Consider the following 22,742-nt stretch of genomic DNA (forward strand, 5'->3'; position numbering starts at 1 on the left):
GGCGACCCGGCCACCGGGAGGTGGGGGCGGCGAGCAGGAGCTGGGGCCGGGCCGGGGGCTCGGGCTCCCGTTCGAGGGGCGGGGAAGGCGGGTGGTGACGTGAGCCGGGCCGGGCGGGCGGAGTTGGGACCAGCTCCGGGAGGCGGGGGCGAGCGCTCGGAGAAGCAGACGCTAGGAGGGAGGCGGCCAAGCAGCGCGGGCGGCTCTGCGGCGGGCGCGGTGGGCGCGGGCGGCGGGGCCCCGGGATCCCCGCCCGCCTCCTCCGCGCGGCGCCGCCGCCGCGCGTCCCCACGCCCCGCGCTCCACGGCGCCCTCGCCTCGCGCGCCTCCCGTGCCCGCCTCCTGCTAGCCTCCGGGCCGCGGCCGTCTGCAGAGCGAGCGCCCAGACGGAGCCCCCGGGCAACTTGAGTGGCGCCGATCCGCTGCAGAGCCCCCCGACCCGGCGGCGCGCGGAGGGGACCCGCGTCCGCCCGGCCCGCGTCACCCCAAACGCTAAGCAGCGCCGCCCCATCGGCGCGGAGCTCCGGCTGGAGGCAAGAGCCGCGCGCCGGGAGACACGCACCGTGCACGGCAACGCCGCCAGCCTCTCTCCTCGCCGCCCCGGAGGGCGAAGCCGCGGCTCCCCGGCCCCCAGCTGCGCGGTGACAGCGCCGGAACGCGCCCTGCCTCGCCGCCGCCTTCGCTGTGTCGCCCGCGGAGGGGGCCCCGAGCCCCGCGCCCGGTCCGGAGGATGTGCGCCCCCGCGGGCCGCCCAGCCTGAGCCATGCGCCCCAACGGCGGCGGCGCGCCGGCCGGCATGGAGCCCCGCGCGGCCGCGCTCTGACTAGCTGTGCGCCCCGCGGCCGGCGGGCGGCGGGAGGCGGCGGACAGAGAGCGGGAGACCCGCGCCGCGGGACGGAAGCGAGCGGGCGCGGGCGCCGCGCAGATGGCCCGGACGAGCCAGGTCTGAGGCCCCGCTCCCCGAAACGTGACCATGTGGATTCAACAGCTTTTAGGACTCAGGTGAGCGGCCCGGCCAGCGCGGTGTGTGCGGGCGCGTGGGTGCCGGGCTAGGCGGAAGCGGCGCTTGGCTCTGCGTTGCAAATCAAGGGACCCCTCTAGGCTCCCCGAAAGCGGGCAACTGGGTGCACCGGGAGCCAGATAGGGGCGCCAACCAGGAGCCCGGAGCCTGGGGCGCCGCGGCCCCTAGGGGAGCGGCCGGGTCTCCAGGGCTCCGCGCGTCCGGGGTCCGGGCAGCTGTGACCACCCCAGCAACCCGGGCAGTGGGGCCGGCCGGGCGCGCCCGCAGCTCCAGGCGCCAGCAGCGCAGTGTCCTGGCCGGCTGCCCCGGCGCGCCTCCTCCCGGGGACCCGGTGCGAGGCGCGGCGGGCGCGGGGGCGGGGGGCCGGGGCTGCCGGGAAAGCTAAAGCCCCAGACTCCCTGCGAGAGCTTCGCGAGCGGAGTTGAAGGAAACCAGAGCCCAACAGCCACTCCGCCCGCCCTTCTCCTTTCTCAGGGCCCCGAGACTGAGCAGGGGCCTCCCAGGCTCCCAGCTGCCCACCCAGCTGTTTGCAGGTGACCCCCGGGCCCGACGGGCGCCCACAGCACGGGGGCAGCTGGGGCTCTTCGGGCGTGCGGGCGGCCACCGTTCTCCAAACACACAAGCACACACGCCCGCCGGCGCGCCCGGGACTTGTCTATGTCTGGGACTCCAGGGCCAGATGGAACAGGGGGTTCGAGCCTAGAGCCCGTGGTGGGGGTGTCCAAAAAGACCCTTCTCGGCAAACTTTGCCAGCACGCGGGGGTTCTCGGGCTTCTCCAGGTTCTGCCTGGGGCGGCCCGGGGCCCACCGGAGCGCGGCTGTCCTTTTTTGCTGGGCAGGCTGCCTCTGAGCCCTCGCCCTCCTGCCGGGGCATCCACGGAGCTCGTGCATTTGGGTCCCGGGTTGGAACCGAGAGCGGGGAGGACGTAGATGGAGGCGGAGAGCAGCGTGCGGTTCTCGAGTTTGTCCGCTGGGATGCACTGCGCTCCCGCGTTGGGGACGAAAAGGCCAGCAGTTGTTGGAGCGGCTGCTGGAGCCGCCCCCACCCTGGGATAAAGCTGCGGGGGGAGTGAGGCGAAGGGAGGGAGGATCTAGTGCGTGTCCTGATTTTAAGAAATTGGAAGGGGACGGGGACGCCAAGTGTTTTCTAGTGACCCTTGATTTATGAGTCAGAGGTGAATACGGTGTAAAACATCTAGCGAACGTGGTCAGATATTATTAGCATCCCTTCTCGCGGTGGCCGATCTTACTGTGGACTTCAAAGATTCATCATGGAGCCGATTGTGTGGGGTGTTGGATACCGGCCAGGCCTGAATCCATAAATGTGCTTGAGCTAGGTAAGGTTTAGGCTTGGACCGTTCAGGGATGTCGGCGAAATGGAGCGAGGAGGACAGCTTTGCCGGAGTGACCCTGATCCAGGTGCCCTGCAGGCCTGCCGTCCCTGCTCTGCCCCGGACTGTCCCAGGTCTCAGCAAGACCTCCACGGCCTTGTGAAGGACCAGACGGGTCCCCCCCTTGGCCAGCGGCAGGTCTTTAGCTCCGACCTGCTTCTTGAGCTGCCATCTGCCAGTTCATTCCTGATCGCAACTTATTTGAACATTTTTTTAATTGCTAAGTTGCTAGAATAAAAGATGAGTACATTTTGATAAATGGAGAGGAGAGCAAATATCTTGAAAGAAACCTCTCTTTTGGTTTAAAATTTATTAAACAGTTCCTTTAAAGCATCCTCAAGCCCGGTCTTGGGATTTTCCTCTAGGAAATAGTCCTGTCGGTGTTTTTGAAGTCTGACCTTTGTTTTCCCCCCTGGATATTACCACAGGAGATTTTCTGTAAGTGTGCCTTTAAGGACCAGCTATCACCTATTTGGGATCTTGATGGGAGAGCTGGGTCTCCTTACTGCTACTGCTGCCTCCTGGCCTGAGAAGGAGGCCTGTGCCCAGAGGGTCTGGGCGGTTTTGCATCACAATGGGCACCTGGGGACTTGGAGCCAAAGGGTCCAGGTCTGGAAATGTGAATTTTTCTTTCAAGACAGCCCTCCACCTTTGCTTGCAAGCCACTCCACAGCTCCCCAGGTGATCACTGGGTGTCCTGATACCAAGCTTGGAGCCTGTTAGAACAGGTAGACTCCGAGCTGGAGGGATGGCAGAAGGCCTGGCTTGCTCCACCATAGGAGAGGTGCAGTGGAACTCTAGCTGGGGGGGGGGGGGGGGGGTAGGTGCGGGGAGGCGGGGGAGTGGGGTGTGGACTTTCTTAGCTCTGGCCCTGGAGACGAAGTCTGGGCTTCGTTATTTACTTCTGCGTTGGAACTGAGCTGTTTGTGGAGCTTTATTTTCCCCCAAGAGGAAGAAGCAGATTGAGACTTACTGAGCTGCTTTTGTCTTTTGCGGTGGTATTTCATAGTTGTAGCAAAGCTCCAAAGATACTTTGCATCAGCTCAGAGAAAGGGAGCCGTGGACGAAGACCCAGTGGTTTGACAAACCCTGCCAGTGCTCGCCCGTGGAGGGGGTACGCATTCAGCCAGCAGCGCAGAGCTCACCCATGTGGGGGTACGCACTCAGCCAGCAGCCCAGAGTTTGGAGTTGGCTTCCCGGTTGTGAGTCGCTTCTGAGGATGCAGACCTCAGATACTGTCGCTTCCTCGGGGGCTCCTAGCGCCCACCCAAGATGTTTACTGGGTTGTGCTCAGGACTGTGATTCCTGGTAGAGTGCCACGAGCTCATTCTCAGCCCACGGCCCTGCGGCCGTTTCATCTGTTCTCCCGCTCTGAGGTTCCGTGGCCCCTTTTGTTTGGGAGGCCCTGGCTATGTGTGATGACATAATTCACAGTTCCCCAAGCCCTATCGGTGCACGCTGTGCCATGTCTGGGCCTCATGGCAGGGATCCATTGGCTTGGCTGTCACCATCCTCACGGTAGAGTCCCCCAGCAGCTGGGGCCATGCAGCCCAGCCTTAGCGGATGAAGTCAAACGCTCCATCCACAAACATTGTGCTCCCGGTGAAACCTGGCTCGCGCTGATTTCCAGCTGCTGCTACTCAATTGATTGCAACTGGAATCCATCTAGTGTCAGTGGCTGTGACCCCTCATGGACCATAATGCTTGACTAAATTGCAAATTCAGGAGGCAGTTCAAACCCTTGGGCAATGTCGGTACATATCCCCCTTCACGCTTACCCCCACCTTGGGGATCCACTGTCCGAGCTGGTGGCAGACTCCTCACGGTCTGTCCCTGTTTTGTTTACTTTGATCACCTGCTTTCTTTTCTGTCGTGCATCAGAGAGAGCAGTAGGGCAATACAGCTCAGGCATGGAGACAGCCCGTGCCTGCCGAGACAGCTGTCTGTGGGTCCCCGGAGGCAGAGCAGCCCGCTGCCCCAAGGCATGCACCTGCATCTTCCTAGTGGGGGTCGCTGGAGGAGCTTCTGGACTCTAACCCAGCTTTCCGTTCCCCAGCCCCAGTCCCTCCGACTCACACACAAAGACGGTGTTTGGTAGCTGGGGCCCTGCGTGCTCCTGGGTTCTGCACTTTCCTGAGCTTTTTGTGGGAAAGCCACAAGGTACCCGGAGCATGACCCTGGGTTACAATGAGGTAGGTAAACACAGAACCCTGACAGGACTGCAAACAGCCGAGCCTTCCAGAGCCCAGGGGCTCCTCTCTGGGGTTATGTAAGAGTCATCTGTTTTAAATACGTAGTTGCCAAGTTTTCTTCAAAGGGTTACAAGTCAGTAGAGACCAAATTGAAGTAAAGATTAGCTTGGAAAGCCAAATATATCCTTGATCTAGATTTTACGTTTGAAGTCTGGCTTGAGAGGGTTTCTCCTGCCTGATGCCAGTCAGACACAAGGAGACAGGAGCAGGGGCTTTCTGGGGCTAGAGCAGCAAACATGGTGGGGCGACTCCATTCTTTCTTCCTCTGAGACCCCGTCTAGGAATTCAAAGGGGCTGGTGAGTCATGAGGCCTCGGCGTGGGGAGCGGTGGTGGTTACATAATTCAGATTAACTCTCAGTTAATCTGCCTTGAATAGAGAGTTGCTGGATGGTGTACATGCCAGACCTCCAGGGGCCCTCAGGGGTGTCCCGAAGTACATCCACCTGGCAGCTGGGATAAGATCAGGCACCAGGAGGAGAGTGGGAGACTAGCTGCTCCTGGGTCAATCCCACAAGGTAACTTACTATATGATGAATTCATAGCATTGAAATTGATGCAGGAGGTGGGACTCGACTCTGGAGGTAGGGCTCAGACTCTGGACCAAATTGAGGACTAGCAAAAATGGGGACAGGGTGGCAACACCTTTCTGTAAGACATGCCCACCAGGGTGCCATGTCAGTTTACCATTGCCTGGGCAGCACCCGGGAGTTACTGTCCTTTCCATGGCGATGATCCAGACTTACTACCCATTCCCTAGAAATGTCTTCATAAACCACCCCTTAATCTGCATGGAATTAAAAGTAGGTGTAAATACGACTGCAAAACTGCCCTGACCTGCTGCTCTCAGCGCACTGCCTGTGGGGTACCCCTGCTCTGCAGGGGCAGTCACCGAGCTGTCACATTGCTGGACCAGTAACACCACAAGAGCTGTAACACCTCCTCAGTAAAGCTGATTTCTTCCACCACTGGCTTGCCCTTGAATTCTTTTCTGGGCAAAGCCAAGAGCCCTCATGGTCTAAGCCCCACTTTGGGGCTTGCCTGCCTGGTATCAAAATGACAACATTATACCTGTGCATGGTACTCACACTAATACTCTAGGTTAGTAGTAGGGGTCAAAGAAGGGGTAAAGAGCAGAAGGGACAAGGACGTGTTTACGAAAGGACAACATCAGGCGTCCTTGTTGTGATGGAAATGTTCTCTATCTTGACAATATCTCTGTCAATATCCTGTGACATTATTGCACTGTCATTTTGCAACTGTTACCCCCAAATTGGGGGAACCTGGGTGAGGGGTACACAGGATGTCTATGTATTATGTCTTACAAAGCCTGTGATTTCACAGTTAAAATAAAAGGTTTAATTAAGAGAAAGAAACTAAACATTCTCCACTAATCTGTCAGAAATTAGTGCCTAACTGGTCTGACTGGGAAGCATATGCGCAGGTGTGTGTTTGTGAGTATTTAGCTTTTTTAGGGGTCATATATTTAACAGCAGTCAAAGGTGATGTGGAAATGGGAAAAGGGGTAAAAAAACTGCTTTACAAAACTTGCTCCGTCGTGTCTCTGCCACATATTTTAACAAAAAATTCAGCAGCATATGAGCGTGTGGTGCTGCTAATGTTATGAGATCCATCATCGGTGACGGTAATAAATGACTTTGTGCATAATTATTGGATAAGAAGATCTGTCCAGATCTTTACGTAAATCAGGTCAGCTCTGAAAATAGAGCAGCTTTTTGGGGTCAGCCCCACTTTCCTACCCTGGCTTACAGGCTTCAGGACCGTGCTCTGAGGGTTTTAAGTCAAACACAGGAACAGGTGGACTCCTGTTTCTAGAGCAGGAAAACATGCACAGGAGGCTTGAGAAGGCAGACATTGGTTTGTGGCTCTGCTGCTCTCACCTCATTTGGGGCTTTATGAGAGAAGAACTGGGGTGACGGGGGTGCTCCGTCAGGGCTTGGTGAATGAAACTGGGGGATACACTAGGAAGCTGTTTCTTGGATTTGGCTGCAAACTTCTGAGGCCTCATGACCCACACCTGATAGGTGCTGGAACTCACACTATCGTACTGCTAGGCCTTTTCCTAACCCAGGCTTCGTGCTAAGCAGTCCCGCTGTGCTAAAACATCCAGCCATTCTGCACCATCTCAGTCCACCCTCATGATCCTCATGGTGGCTCTGCAAGGCAGGTATTACTGCTCCCACATTTCACGCAGGTGGAAACTGGAGCACAGAGAGGTCAGGTAGTTTACTCAAGGTCACACAGCTAGCTTATGGGAGAGGTGGGATTTGAACCCAGGCTTCTAGGACTTGAGGTCCATTCATGCTCCTTATGCTGACCCCTGTGGCTTTCCTGTCTGATTCAAAATCTACTTCTTACTCCGTATATTAAGTTACAGATTTCCCTTTTGGGAAACACAAAACAAAATTTTAAAACAACAACAACAACAAGTGAAATAAGAAGGCGCCAGCTGCTGTGGCGCCGAGTCAGCACTTCATGGATTTAGCCTCGTGTGCAGCTGACTCCGAAATCACAAGTCTCTCTGGCACCCATGATTTTAAGTAAAAGGTTTACGGTCAAATGACAAATTATTTTGCAGCAAAGAATTAATGAAACATCATGGGGAGATGAAAACCTATCTGTGACACGGATACTGCTATTCAGTCTCTTTAATAATTAAAAATAAATATGTCACCAAATCCAAGGAGGCCTCGATTAAGAGCTTTCTTAAAATTAAAAACTGTGAAAATCAGTGAATGATCACATTGAGAAAGTTGGTTTAGCATAAGAAGTCTGGGTAAAAGGAATTGCCCTTTATGTATATGTATTTGTGTGTGTGTGTACTCGCATTACAACTTACATGCAATGAAATGTAAGCATTTAAGGTACGTGGTTAGTTGATTCTTAGGAAATTGGCTGAGTTACACAATTATTGCGGTGGTCCAGGTTGAGCGTGGTGGCCCCACCCCTGATAAGGTCCCTTTTGCTGTTTGTAGCAGCCCCCATTCCTACCTCCAGCCTCTGACGACCACTCCTCTGATTCGGCCTTGATAGATGAGCCTATCCGCGCTGCTCCTGTAAAGTGACTCATGCGGAGTGTGGTCCTGTGTGTCTGTTCTCAGCGCCGTGTCCCGGAGCTGTGTCTACGCAGTGGCTTGCCACTTCATTCCTTTCTCGTTCCTCAGTAGAGGTCCTGGTTTGTGGACATCACACCATTTGCTTGCCCATTCATCTGTGGATGTGCCGTTGGGCTGTCTGTGTCTTGGGGTTGGGGGACAGCGCTGCCGTGAACTTTGCATGTGGGTCTCCATGCGGACGTTTTCATTTCTCTTGCCTCCACTTTATAACCATGGACGTAAATGCTCGCGGGGCTGCAAGAAGCCCCTTACGTGTCTTTAGATGAATGGAAAATGGGCTGGGCCAGGCGTCCACAGTCCAGCTCTGGAGTGGGATTGGCTCCCTTTTGTTCTAAAGAGAACTCCCTACACATAAGCCGTTGCTGATCTGAACATGTGTCATTCAACAAACATTTATTGTGTGTTGAGTGCATTCTGCTATGGGATGTGTTTTGGTGAGGTAAAGGGGAGAACAGCCTTTTCCTTTCTGCCTTGGTATAAGGGGGAGTATTCTGACTCATCAGAAGGACTCCTATGTGCTCAGATGCCTGGAGGTGGAGGGGCGAGGGTCAGTGGTCTCCTAAAGGACCCAAACTTTGCCTACTCCCCTGCACATGGAGAGTATGGGTTTCAGGGGGCTTCCAGGGAGTGTAAGGGAGGCAGCTGTGCTTCCTTCCCGGGAAGCACAGTGGGGGCAATTTGGGCAAACCGTTCTCATGGAGCATCGTCTAGTGAGGGCTGAAGGGCATCATTTTATTTATTTAAATTCATTATTATGCCTTGAATAGATTGGGTCTTGCTATGTTGCCCAGGCTGGTCTTGAATGCCTGAACTAAAGCAGTCATCTCGCCTCAGCCTCCCAGAGTGCTGGCATGACAGGCATGGCCTCTGCACCCAGCCAAGCATTGTTTTTGATGGACAAGGCAGTGCCAGGGTCATGGGCATAGGACAGAGCACAGGTCTCGGTGGGTGTTAGATGCTGCCGCTCACAGAACGTGCAGCTGTCCTCAGGCAGGCCTCGTAGATTCCAGCAATTCCATGACGGGGATTGTTCAACACCAGCCGTGGACTTGGAAGAACTTGATTGCATAAAAGGGAGAAATGCAGAGAACATTTACCACCCTGGGGTAAATGATGACAAAGCCATGGTGCCCAGGCACCCAATTTCAGGCTGCAGGTGGGAGGAGGGTGGGCCCCTGGAGGAGTTCCTGGCGTCTCTCTTGGGCCAGCCCTGTGAGTGTGGATGAGGCTGTCAGCCCAGCTGGCTCCAGAGGGTCGTTGTGGTCAGCTGCCAAGTTGTGTGTCAGCAGCAGAGACTCCCCAGAGGCAGGGGTGGTGAAACGGTCTCAGCCCCGGTAACCAGTGTGGACTCTTCGGTAGTTGCTTCCTCGAGCTCTGTGTGGAGAAGGATTCTGAGTTCTTCCGGGGATTTAGAGAGAGAAAAGTGCCACGCCTGCATGGGGCATGGGACGGAAGAGTGGTGACCCTAGTGCTGCAGGCCTGCCCTTTGCAGGAGGCCCTAGAGCAGGGCGTGTTCACGGTCACAGGCTGAATGCCCGCGCCAAGGCCTATGTATACAAATCATCAGCCAGCAGTTGTGTGGCCCTTCCTGCGTACCAGGCACTGCTGTGTGCCCGTGCGGTGTCTTACCTCATTCCTGCATTCCTGTGATAGAAGCACCATAAGGCTCTCCTTTTTTCAGAGAAGGCACAGAGACCCTGTATGACTTTCCCCAGGCCACACAGCAGGTAAACAGCAGAGCCTGCCCTGAAGCCCGGGCGCTCAGCTCCAGCATCTGGCCTCTGAACCGTTACAGCCTGTTCTCCCTAGTCTAGAAGAGCACATTGGATCGGGTGTATTTAAGGAAGACAGCATCCACCAGACTGGGGCAGGCAGCCAAGTATGGATTTGAGCCCAGCATCCAGGGACAATTTCCTTGCCGCCTGGCACCACACAGAATACACACAGTGTCCACAGGGCAGAGGTGAAAAGGGCGCGTCTGAAGCGTCAGGTTCTGAGCCTGGTAGAGAGGACAGTGGTGGCGCAGATCCCCTGTGACGGCCGCAGCCTGTCCAGGAGGTCAGGCCCAAGAGTTGGAGCTGCTCGGGCTGCAGCAGTGACCACTTCCCACCAGCTGGTCCCCAACCATTGGCTGGGGTCCCCTCATCATGCCCTTCTGCTGGGGGTACGTCCAGAGCATCATCTTTCCACGGGTGAAGAAGGAGTGGCCCGGGAGAGAGCTGGCGGTTTTGAAGACGGGGCAGGTCTGGGTCACCCTTGCTTCCGTTTCCTGGGCTGCCCTTTGGCAGCATCTGCTTGGCTTTGATTTGCCTCTACTTGGAGCATCTGAGTAACTCAGTGCCTCTACCCGGAACGTCTGAATGACTCGATGACAGAGTCCCGTAGCCACCCTCCCAGGCTGACTGCAGCCCTGATCAGAAGTCAGCATCCCGCTGTGGATTCAATTTCCCGAATTGTTGCAAAGAGCCATCTTAGGCAAGGGTAGAGAAATCACCCACGGATGGCCGCTGGTAGACTTGCTAGGCATGCAGCTACTATATATATTTGAAAAGATTCAGTTACGAGGCGGGTCATCGTATTTTGTGTGTTAGCCAGGAACCTTTCCAAACCGTGATGCCAGCCTTTATGGCAGACGCCTCCGCCCCAGGACCAGCTGCGGACTCTGCTCTGTGGCTTAGGAAGGAGTGTGGTAAAAGGACGAAAGTGCCCCAGCGAGAGCCAGTTTTCAGTCGACGCCCCCACCCCCCTCTTTTTTGTCGAGAGAAAATTCAAGACTGTACCCAGATGCTGAGAAAAGCTGTGCTTCCTGCTGAGGGACACGGTGGCTTTCAGTAGGCAAGGATTCTTTAGGGAGCCAATTATGCGAGACAAGAGTAAGCATGTTTATTTTTATGACACTGCATTTCAAAATCCCAGAAAATGTTGATGGAATGGCCCCATTAGGCACCGGGTCTCCTGGATGCGGTGGCATTGCACCGCGCAGGCTTCCGGGGGCATTTTGGGGACTCTTGATTAAGCCCCGGCACTGGGCTAATTTACTGCCCATTACTACCCTGGAGGGTCTCTTTGAGCACTCACAGCTCCAGGTTCCTCCTTCCTTCAGCATTTTTCGGGCTAATTTGATGCTCTGCACAGAAGCCTGATGCTCTGGGAAGACCTGAGCCGCCATACTCACTCCACCAGCGTCTGTGTCTCAGGTTCTTACCCCGATGGCCCCTGGGGAGCTCAGGGCTGGGGTTTTGTGGCACCAGCCATGTAGGCCATCCTCCAAGGGTCCGCTGGCCCCGGGTGAGAGTCAGGCAGCATGACAGCTGGGACAGCCACCAAGTTTTGTCCTGGGACAGGCTGTTTGTGGGCCTGACATCCAGGCACATTCCTGCAGCAGATACGGAGGAGTGCCCGCCACACGCTGGGTGCTGTGCTGGGCACAGGGATGAAAAGACCCCACTCCTGGTCCTACAGGAACTCCAGGTGGGGGAGAGAGCAGGAGCAAATGGAATTTCAGGAGCAAATGGAATTTCGGGAGCCAAGAGGAAGAAGCAGATGGGGAAGGCTTCCTGGAGGGAGCAGCGTTTGACCCCATTCTCAGAGGACAAGAGGCAGGAAGCTCATTGGGCCTGAGGAGAAAGGGACAGCCAGGCAGAGGAACGGGGTGGCTGCCATCCGCTGAGCACTGGTGGTGGGTGTGCTGCGCAGATGGGGATGTGGAGGCACGCTGCAGTGAAATAACCCACTGAGGCTCCTCCGGCCCACCCAGGAGGAGGGCGGGGCAGGTGTATTTGGGTCAGCCCCTGGAGTCCGCTCAGTGAAGCTGGAGAGGGAAGCGTGTGGGGCAGGGTGTGGGTGGGGGCAGTGCTGAAGGGAGGAGACTAAGGCCAGTGGGCTCCAGGACTCGCACTTCCACCCTGGAGGCTGGGAGCCATCCAGGGTCCCAGGGGAAGTATCACGCTCTCTGCCGGTATGTGTTCAAGTGGAGAGAGAATGACAGACCCTGGGGAGTGAGGGGTGTGTAGTGGGACCTGTGAATCATGGGAGAGGTGCAGAGAGGGGCCTGTGAATCACAGGGGGGTGAGAGAGGGGCCTGTAAATCACGGGAGGGGTGCAGAGAGGGGCCTGTAAATCACGGGAGGGGTGCAGAGAGGGGCCAGTGAACCATGGGAGCTGCACAGGATGGAGCCTCTGTGTCCTGGTGGGGCAGCTCAGTTTTGTGGAAGGAGAGCCATGGGGTGGGTGGAGGGAGCAAGAGGCAGCCCTCTGGTGCTGTGGTCTTAGGGGAGTCCCAGAGGACTCCCCAGGCGGGGGAAGACAGCCTGGCCTGGCCCAGGGAAACAGGACTGCAGTCAGTTGCTGTGATTCCCTGAATCTGCTTTTACTCAGAATTACTCTGAGGAAAAATGCCAGGCAAGACCACGTGGGCACAAAGGTGCAGTGGGCCCTGACCTCAGATTTCCTTTCCTGAGTCTCTTGCTACTTCTCCACCCTTTGAGCCCCACTCTGCCACCTGCCCCTCCATGGGGACCTCCCCACCTTACAACAGCAGTCCCCAATCTTTTTGGCACCAGGGGCCAGCTGCATGGAAGACAGTTTTCCAGGGACGGAGTGGGTAGATGGTCTCTGGATGAAACTGTTCCACCTCAGATCATCAGGCATTAGATTCTCAGGAGTGCACAGCTGAGATCCCTGGGCAACAGGGTTGGTGCTCCTGTAAGAATCTGATTCCACTGCTGACGACAGGAGGCAGAGATCAGGCCGTAATGCTGGCTCACCCACAGCCCACCTTTTACTGTGCAGCCCAGATAACAGATACTGGTACTGGTCCATGGCCCAGGAGTTGGGGACCCCTTCCTTAGAGAACCAGGCCCCCAGTCAGGTGCTGCTCTGGGTGGAGTCATCGTCCGACCCATCCTGTGGGTCTGAATTTTGGGAAGAGTCCCTGAGACACAAGGCCATGAGCCCACAGCACTGAGTGAACACAGAGGTGTCAAGTGGGAAGGGGAAGACATTTGGGGAAGTTGGATTCCTCCCCAAAGAATGCCATTAGGGTAAGGCCAGGTGCAGTGGCTCATACCTGTAATCCCACCACTTTTGGAGGCAGAGGCAGGTGGATCCCCTGAGGTCAGGAGTTTGAGACCAGCCTGGCCAACCTGGTGAAAACCCATCTCTATTAAAAATACAAAAATTAGCTGGGTGTGGTGGCGTGCACCTGTAATCCCAGGTAGTCTGAGACTGAGGCAGAGGTGGTAGTGAGCTGAGATCACGCCACTGCACTGAAGCCTGGGCAACAGAGTAAGACTCCATCTCAAAAAGAAAAAAAAAATGCCATTAGGGTGGCAATTTTCAATCCTGTGTAGTTGAAAACTAAAAACGCCCTTCTTAAAGTAGCTTAGAGAGCAGTGCCGTGTGTGTGTGTGTGCGCGCGTGCGTGCGTGTGCGTGTGTGGTGTGTGTGTGTGTATGTGGTGTGTGTCTGTATGTCGTGGGGGTGTAGGCATGAGGCATCAGTGAACTTGAAAATGGCCAAGTAAGTAATATATGTGTGCCCTTTTCCTTCATCAGCTGACAAGCTGTTAAAAAATATAATTAACAAAATCTTTCAACAGACCTTCAAGGTCAGGAAATATTATTAACCTTATTTCACAGAAGGGTAAACTGAGTCATTGCACAGGAGTAAGCAATTTTTCTAAGATCATACAAAGTCAGCAAAGTGGTGCCTAAGGACTCCAAGAAGAGCATGCCCCTAACTGAGGCTCTGGTGGCTCAGTCCTGGGATGGGGCTTCCTGGGGAGTATGGGGGCTCATCCATCTCTGGTTCCACAGGTTGTGCATGTCCTGGAGCCGGGGTTCCCTGCCTGGGAGATGGGGCACATCCAGGGCTAATGTCCACGGTGTGGAACCTTCACTGGCTAGGCTTTCTTGTTGGACTCTGCCTGCCTTTTATTTTCCCTCCCTTATTTTCAGTGAGAGACTGAAGTCCTTGACAACTCCTTAGGCAGGAATTCTAGTGTTTCCAGTGAGTCACAAGTAGGTAGAATTTACATCAGTTGACTCAGGGCGTATTTGAATTTTACAGGATGTAGTCAGAGTCAGTCAATGAGAGGGACCTAGACTCAGCCAATATTTTTTAGCTTGCTTTTAAAATTGAAGTGAAATTTACATAGCATAAAATTAGCTATTTTAAAATGCAAACTTCAGTGACATTTCTTGTATTCACAATGCTGTGCAACCATCACCATTCCTGAGTTCGAAGACCTTTTTATCACCCTAAAAGGATGTCTTTCAGCCGTCACTCTCCATCCCCCTGGCAACCACTTACCTACTTCCTGTCTCTGTGGCTTGGCATATTTTGGACCTTTTACTTAAACAAGATCATACGGTGTATTAGTCCATTCTCATACTGCTACGAAGAAATGCCTGAGACTGGGTAATTTTTAAGGGAAAGAGGTTTAATTGACTCACAGTTCCATATGGCTTGGGAGGCCTCAGGAAACTCACAGCCATGGCAGAAGGCAAAGGAGAAGTGAGCACCTCCTTCACTGAACAGCAGGATGGAGTGTGTGCAGGCAGAGGAAATGCCAGACGCTTATAAAACCATCAGATCTCATGAGACTTGCTCATCACAAGAGCAGCATGGGGGAAACTGCTCCCGTGATCCCATTACCTCCATCTGGTCCCACCCTTGACATGTGGGGATGATGACAGTTCAAGGTGAGATTTGGGTGGGGACACAGCCAAGCCACATCATACAACATGTAACCATAGGTGTCTGGCTTCTTTCCCTTAGCATGGTGTTTTCGAGTTCACCCACATTGTGGCTTGCGTCAGTACCTCCCTTCTTTCTGTGATGACTTCTGTGTCACAGTATGGATATGCTGTGTGTTGTCTGCCCATTCATCCACTGATGGACATTTGGGTTACTTCTGCCTTACATTGCTGCCGTGAACATACAAGCACAGGTATCTGCTTCAGTCCCTGTTTTTGATCCTTTGGGAAACATACCTAGGCGCCATCACTTCTTGAACATGGGCTCTATCTACAGTTGCCTGGTTAGGGCACTGTAGCAGCACTTGTGTGATCTTGGGAAGTTCCTGTGGTTTTTCTGAGCCTCAGTTTTCACATCGAAAGGATGGGGCTATCACGGAGCCTGCACAGGGCTGGGAGGATGGTGACTGCCTACCACCATGGGTGGCTGCTCAGTGACAGAGCCAATGCAGGCCCCTTCCCTGCCTCATCCTGGATTTCAGACAGGCCTCACTATGCCCGTGCACCTTGGTCACAGCACTGGGCCTGAAGCAGCTGGTCTGACTTTACTCCTCACACAGCCCCAGGGAGGAGGCTCGGATGAGAAGCAGCACTTTTTATCAGCTCTGCACTAAAGAGGGATTATGAGCCATTTTGGGAGTGGATTAAAGCAATTGCCCCTGGGACGAATCTTATTCTTGGTGCCTTTTCCTTTCCCTTCTTCCTGGACTTCAGAGCTGAGCCATGTGATCTGCTGAAAAATACCTAAGCCGATGTTGATCCTTTTAGAATGACACCAGCCCTGACCCACGGTAACGAGGAACTTGTGACCCACCTGTGTACGGTGAACTGGGCGCTTCCCTGGTGATGACCTGGCTTCTGAGCCTGTCACTCTTCATTGAAGCAGCATTCTTGCTGGCACGGAAGCATGCTGCCCAGGCTGCTGCTGGCTCCTTGGAAACAGCCTGGTTCCCCTGCTCCAGTGCCCAGGTTGTCCAGCCATGACAAGTGCAGGTGTCATCGCCCAGACTCAGTGGTCTTCTCCAGTTTCCTATCCCAAGAACCCACCGGGCATCCTATTCAGGAAAGTGTGTGAAAGTAAGCAAATTAAGTGCAACACAGTTTTCCAGAGTGTTCCAGAATGTTCTTCCCTTTCCCTTCTAGAGGAGAGGGAACAGAGCAAATGACAACAGACATTTCTGTTTTGGAAGTGTACAAAACCAAAGTCTTCCATCACTGTAATGTACCCAAGATGACAGCACCTGGCTGTGTCTGGGCTCCATGTTCATGACTACAGCCCTTCAAGGTCCTTCTAAGGGATGTACTACCATGCCAGGCATTTGAGCTGATATCCTGTGTCTCATTTCTCCACAAAGGTGTTGGTAACAGGCACACATGTTGGTCTTTTAGAGTCTGCATCACAGAGCAGGCGTGGTGGCTCATGCCTGTAGTCCCAGCACTTTGGGAAGCTAAGGTGAGCAGATCACCTGAGGCCAGGAGTTCTAGACCAGCCTGGCCAACATGGTGAAACCCCATCTCTACTAAAAATGCAAAAATTAGCCTGGCATGGTGGCGGGTGCTTGCAATCTCAGCTACTAGGGAGGCTGAGGCAGGATAGTTGTTTCAACCTGGGAGGCAGAGGTTGCAATGAGCTGGGATTGTGCCACTGCACTTCAGCCTGGGCGACACAGTAAGGTTCCATATCAAAAAAAAAAAAAAGTCTGCATCACACTTTTGGTCGTGTTTGTCTCCATTGTCTTTTACAACAATGGGTCAAGTTAGATTTTTTTATTTTATAGAAGAAACTGATGTCCAAAGTACTATAAAAGTGTAAATATGGTCATAGTATTGACATTCTGATGACAGTTTTTGTAACAATAAGAATGACAGCTGGTTGTCAGGAGGACATGATGCCATGACGTGTGCACTGCATCCATCACCTCCCTTAGTCCCCAGCTCACCTGGAGTCCAGGGCACGTGGTCTTCCCATCTCAAAGGTCTACAGCCACAGGCCCTGGATGACTCGGTTTTCCTGAGCACCACCAGGAAGAAATGCAGCACCAGGAGGAAATGCACCTCCAGGAGGAAATGCACTGACTGGGAGTAAATGCACGTACCAGGAGTAAATGCATCACCAGGAGGAAATGCACTGCCAGGAGGAAATGTACCCACCAGGAGGAAATACAGCACCAGGAGGAAATGCAGCACTAGGAGGAAATGCACCTCCAGGAGGAAGTGCACTGATGCACTGACCAGGAGTAAATGCACTTACCAGGAGTAAATGCATCGCCAGGAGGAAATGCACCCAGCAGGAGGAAATGCAGCACCAGGAGGAAATGCAGCACCAGGAGGAAATGCACTGACCAGGAGTATATGCACTTACCAGGAGTAAATACATCACCAGGAGGAAATGCACCCACCAGGAGGAAATGCAACACCAGGAGGAAACACAGCACCAGGAGGAAACGCACCTCCAGGAGGAAATGCACTGACCAGGAGGAAATACATCACCAGGAGGAAACGCATCGCCAGGAGGAAACACACCGCCAGGAGGAAATGCATCACCAGGAGGAAACACACCGCCAGGAGGAAACGCATCAGAGGAGGAGACACACCTCCAGGAGGAAATACATTGCCAGGAGGAAATGCACCTCGAGGAGGAAGTGCAGCACCAGGAGGAAATGCACCTCTGGGAGGAAATGTACCTCCTGGAGGAAATGCAGCACCAGGAGGAAATACACCGCGAAGAGGAAATGCACTGCCAGGAGGAAATATTGTACCAGCTGTGGTAATTCTTCCCCACATGCCTCTTGCGGTACTATGACTGCCATATCCCCATTCATCAAACGATGTGGGCATGGTGACTGGAAACCTCATTAGCCCTCCTTCTAATCTGAAAGGTACCAGCCCGTTATTTTTCCTGCTTTTGTAGATCCAGAGACTGAGCTAAATTGAAACCCTGGGTAACCAGAAAATGTAATTAATGGCAATAAGGCACTTCACGAGGAAGCTGGTCAGAACCTGCCTTTATTGTCGTGGTTAGCCAGGGACCTGGCATGCAGGTGCCCCGCTGCTCTCAGGTGCTGCAGTAGGAACAGATTTTCAAAAAGAAGAGCTGTGAGGCCCGCTGTTCTCCTCATCTCATGGGGCCCTGCAGACCCTCACCCACCATCCTGGGGCTCTTGGCAGCCTGGGTGCAGTCGCTCTTGAGACTCACAGAGCTGCTTGTGAATCATGTCATACTGCGCAAGTGTAAAGTGAGGAGCCTGGCGCCTCCCCGGGGTTTGTGTTGTTATCTGCGATTGTTGTGAAGTGCTCAAGGTTGGACTGGGAGGAAGGAGTGGTTGGGAGTCACTTGGGCCCTGTAGAGCTGGACTTTATTGCCACCAAATGTCACTGAAGTTATTGGACCCCAAATCACTGCATTATGAAGGAGCTCCAAGCATATCAGACAGAAATGAAACCCCCATGCCACTGGGAGCCCTGCAGGGCCGCGGTCATGAGTACAAAGCCAGACACAGCCAGGTGCTTTAACCCTGGGTGCATTACAGTGATGGAAGACTGTTTTGCATACGCTTTGCCCGCATGACATAGGGATATTTCCTATTTCTTTTTAAGACCCTGTGTTTTGCTTCTAGATAGATGGGAAAGTTCTCAGCCTGGGGATCCCAGGACCATGCTGTCTGGCATAACATCCTCAGGAGGCCCCAGGCAGCTGTTTCCTGTGGACCGGAACCCCAGGTAGAAGCTGTCCATTGCACACCTGAGCTGTCTGCAAAGTTACTTGCAAGGGATGGGGCTGTGTCCGCCTGGTGTTCCACCACCCTCCCAGTGTGTCCATGCTTTGTGAGTGAGAAGGTGGAATCCCAGATAGATTCCACCCCTGTCCCCAGAGCTGTGAGCAGGATGTGAGACCATACTCCTTAATACATAACCCCACGCAGCAAAAGGGACTTGGCAGAGATAGTGAAGATTTGGACTCCATTGACCCTACCATAGGGAGATCATCCTTAGTTATTCTCAGTGGGACCACAGTCTGTGTCTGCCTGACTTTATAAATAAGGTTTTATTGGCATCACAGCCCATGGCTGCCGGATTTTATCAACAAAGTTTTATTGGCACCATGGCCCTTGGCTGCCTGACTTTGCAAATAAAGTTTTAGTGGCACAGTGTCATCCCAGGAGTCCTTGGGTGCAGAGGTAGAAGAGGAGATAGAGGTGTGGCTAGCAGGGTGAGGCAGTGGCCCAAGGCCCAAGAGACCTGAAACGGAAGAAGGACCGACATGGCCTCTCACTGGCTTGAAGATGAAGGAGGGCCTCTGGTCAAGGAGGTGAGACCTCTGTCTTGCAGCCACCAGCGACTGGATTCTGCTGACAACCTGGATGAGGTTGGAAACAGATTCTTCCCCAAGATCTCCAGAAGGAGACACAGCCCCCCCAATGCCTTGATGTCAGCCTAGTGCGATGACCCTGAGCAGAGAATCCAGTGGGCTGCTCACCAGTGGAAGTGTGAGCCCATAGATGGAGCTGGAGATGTTTAAACAGCAGTGTTTGTGGCAGTTGGTTACATGGCAATAGCTAACTAATTCAGTAGGTAGTTACATAAGTACACAGGATGCATGAATGAGGTGCCCCTGAAGGACCTGTGTTCTCACGCTTTCTCATTTCCTCTCCCCTTCCCGTCCCCTCCCTTGCCCTTCATCGCTCTTTCTCTGCTCTCTTTCTGTCTTTCTTCTAACAAGAGCTCATGCTTGTTTCCAGAACTAGTGCTGGGACAATTGTGAACAGGTGACGTGTGGACAGGCCTTCCACCCAGTGCCACTAAAACTCTGTGGGTCACCTGACCCAGCGGGGGCTCCCCCCCACTCAGCTCCAGCACGATAGCTTCCACTCAATCCTTCTTGCACTTTGTATCTGGAGGTGTGGAGGAGGCAGGGGTCATGAGACTGCTTGTGTACCGGGGCTGTGGACACAGACACTGCCAGGCACCCATCCCAGGGCATGTCCTGGCTTTGAGTCTCTGGAATTGGCCAGATAGGGGTGAGTCCTGGCTCTGGCTCGGTCAATGAATAAATGAATTCATCATCAGAATTTCACATGTGACTCTTCTTGTCCTCTGACCAACGCTCATGGGCTCTGGAAAGGCTTTACTCCTGAGTCAGGAGTGAGAATTCAGTGTCTCCATTAAATGAGTTGAACCTCATTACTCAAGATAAAATAAAACAGGATGGCTTGATTCTGTTTTCATTTCAGAGAAAGTATTTTAGTATAAGTTTATTCCAAGTTTTGCATGAGATAGTCTTATCCCCCCAGCAAAAAAAGGGGGGGAACAATAATGATTGTTTCTCTCAAATACAAATGTTACTGAGCATTCTGTATTTTTATTTGTTAAATCTAGCCACCTGGTTCCCAGATACTGCAAATCAGCCAAGAAGGCAGGCCCGTGGGCAGGAGATGGCCCTGGAGAGGAGGCCTCAGTGAGCTCTAGTCAAGCTTTAGTAGCTGTTCTCTAGGTCAGGGCTTGGCCCACCACAGTCTGTGACTGTGCTGCCAGACTTTGTAAATAAAGTTTTATTGGCACTGTGGCCCTTGACTGCCGGACTTTGTCAACAAAGTTTTATTGGCACCATGGCCCTTGGCTGTCTGACTTTGCAAATAAAGTTTTAGTGGCACAGGGGCATGCCCATTCATTTTCATAAGGACAGAGTTGAGTGGCTGTGACAGAAAACAGCCTGCAAACCCTAAAGCATTTTCTGTCTGGGCCTTTTCAGACAAAGGTCAATGACCCCTGCTTTAGGTTCAGAGGTCAGTGCAGAAGCAGAAGTAGAGGGGGTGGAGTGAAAGATAAAGTCAGATGTGGGGGGGCTTTCACATTAGGAGGTCCCTGAGCCCCAGCAGCCGGGTGGGCACCAGGAGGGGCCGGCCAGGCCTTCAGGCATGGCTGGTGCTGCAGCTCTCAGTCGCTGGTCTTGGGGCCTCCCTCTCCCGGGCTCTGGTTCAGTGGGAGGCTCTCAGAGCTCCAGCTCTCAGATGTATTGGTCAGGGCCCAGCATGGCAGAGTGAGCAGGCAGCGTTCTGCTCTGCCTCCTTGTCTCGTGTTTTGGATCTCTGGCAGAAAGTTCCATGCAAACGAAAGCCTTGCTTCATCTGCACGCGCCTATTTCTGTCTTGTTGCCTGCCTCTGCTCTTCCTTTTTGACATTCAGCGTTTTCAAACAGAGATTCTGCACAGGGCGTGAGTCACGTTGCCATGTGGCCATGGAGGAATCGTCTCAGGCGCTGGCTGCACCATTGCCCTGCAGGCTTGAGAATGCTGCCCCTTTGCCATGAAGCCTAGGGTGCCGGGGGTAGCAGTCAGAGCCATCAGGGCTGGAGGGAGGTGGGGGGGAAATGAGCAAAACCCATGTCTTCCTCTCCTCCCAGGGCCAGTAACTGGAGTGGGCTTGTGTGAAGATAGAGGGAGTAGTCTTGAGGACCACCACCATGTCTGAGGCCGGCTACAGCATTTGGGGTCCCAGGACCACTCCCACTTCTGACACCAACTGCAGTGTTTGAGGGTCCCCAGGACCACTTTCAGCTACAGTAATTCACTAGAAGGAGTTGAAGAATTCACAGAAAGCTGTCATACTCACAGTAATGGCTTATTAACAGGAAAAGGCACAGATTAAAGCCAGCCAAGGAAAGACACATGTGGGCAGAGGCCGGGAGGGATCCACGCGTGGAGCTTCCAGGCACCCTCTCCCCTCAAGGTCAGGATACATTGCTTTCTTGGGAACAGTGAGTGACTGCCCAGGGAGCATTGTCAGCCAGGGAAGCCCCTGACCTTGGTGTCCTGAGTGCATATTATTGAGGCCTTTTCACCTCAACCTGGTGGAATGACCACATGGCCTACCTCAGTGCCCTGCCCCTTGGGAGGCGGAGCAGATACTGCCTTACCCAAAACCTCCACCCTAAATCATTTTGCTAGCCCATCTGGGGGCCAAGGCCCCCAGGCAAACAGCAAAATTCTTATAAGCAGGGCATTCCAGGGGGCTAGAGACGCCTTCCAGGTGCCCTGGGTAAAGGTCTGGCCTCTCTTGGGCAAAGTTCTTTACTGAACAGTCTGGTTTACACCAGCGGCCAGGTGCCTCACGTGATTCTACAGTTGATAATGGTGTAGCCCAGGCTAGTTGAACTCTGCCCCGAAGACGGTGTGTGCGGAAATTTCAGGAGAGAGGATGGTGAGTGGTTTCTCTGCCCTGAGGAAGACATTCTGGAGCGTATGGTGGAGCTGCTGCAAAGAAGCTGCATGGAGTGTGCCCCCTTCCTGCAGGGGCTGGGCGCCCATGTGTGGGAGGAAGCCCATTTCGTGGGCTGCTGGCTCTGTGGCCTCGTGCAGGGATGGACTCCCTTGAGGCTGCTGGCTGCTCGTTCCTGCATCCCCTCCTCTTTCCTGGCTCCTGGGCGCTCCTGTATTTGGGAGAGGCTCCCGGCGAGTTTGTGATGCCTGTGGCTGCGGAGGCCAGTGTGCACCAGACCGGCCTTGCCGCCTCGTGTCATTTTTGGTGCTAGTGTCTTAGTCACGCTCCTCCGATTTCCTCATCTTCCATGCACTTGCGCATTCTTTATTTTTTTTTAACCAGTTCCATAAAAAGATGATTTGTGTGAAGGGAGTGAAAATTGAGTTTATTTACGACAAATCAGTAGAATCCAAACTTTGGCAAAGAAATCCAGAAGAGGCCACCCGCTTCTGAAACGCATCTGGTGGCGTCACAGAACGTGAAGCTTCCGGTCCAGCTGGCTTGGTTAGACTCTGACCCTGGCTCTTGTCCTCCTGGGGGTCTGAAGCCACCTGCGCTGCTCCTTCTCCAAAACATTGAGACCAACGCTGCCTCAGGGACTCTGGGAAGCCAGCCCTGAAATCCTGTGAGACTGAGAGAGAAGGGTCATTCCTTGGGAAATCCAGCCCACAAAGTAATCAGGTGGTGGTGGGGGATGGGCCTGAGGGAGACAGGACTGTTGGGTGCCCAGCTTCACTGTCATCCAGCTTTGGGGACAACATGCTCTCACACAGAGCCTTGCTCTCAGTATTTGCACTAAGGGGGTCAGGCAGCACAGAATTGCCACTTGAAATTTTTAGCCTCCAGATGCCAGAAGGGGTATTGCATTCTCGAATTTGCCAAGAGTGTGAAGAACACGTGCAATGCTGTTGGCTACAGAGTTTCAAAA

At 53.9% G+C, this 22,742-nt stretch overlaps 1 protein-coding gene across 4 annotated transcripts in view; it reads left to right on the forward strand.

The window, feature by feature from the left end:
• The window catches only part of AJAP1 (adherens junctions associated protein 1), a 144,168-nt gene that overhangs the window by 385 nt on the left and 121,041 nt on the right, over nt 1-22,742 (forward strand). Inside the window, exon 1 of one of the 4 annotated variants that reach the window (XM_054258735.2) lies at nt 167-1,002. The exons of 2 other annotated variants lie outside the window; for them this stretch is intronic. In XM_054258735.2, the coding sequence (XP_054114710.1) occupies nt 974-1,002 (29 nt within the window). In that variant the 5' untranslated portion in view covers nt 167-973. Of the gene's footprint in view, nt 1-166; nt 1,003-5,025; nt 5,181-22,742 lie in introns of those variants that run through there. One more of the 4 variants, XM_054258736.2, reaches the window with a different exon arrangement.

The sequence above is a fragment of the Callithrix jacchus genome, chromosome 7 (genome assembly GCF_049354715.1).
Source record: "Callithrix jacchus isolate 240 chromosome 7, calJac240_pri, whole genome shotgun sequence".
NCBI classification, from domain to species: Eukaryota; Metazoa; Chordata; class Mammalia; order Primates; family Cebidae; genus Callithrix; species Callithrix jacchus.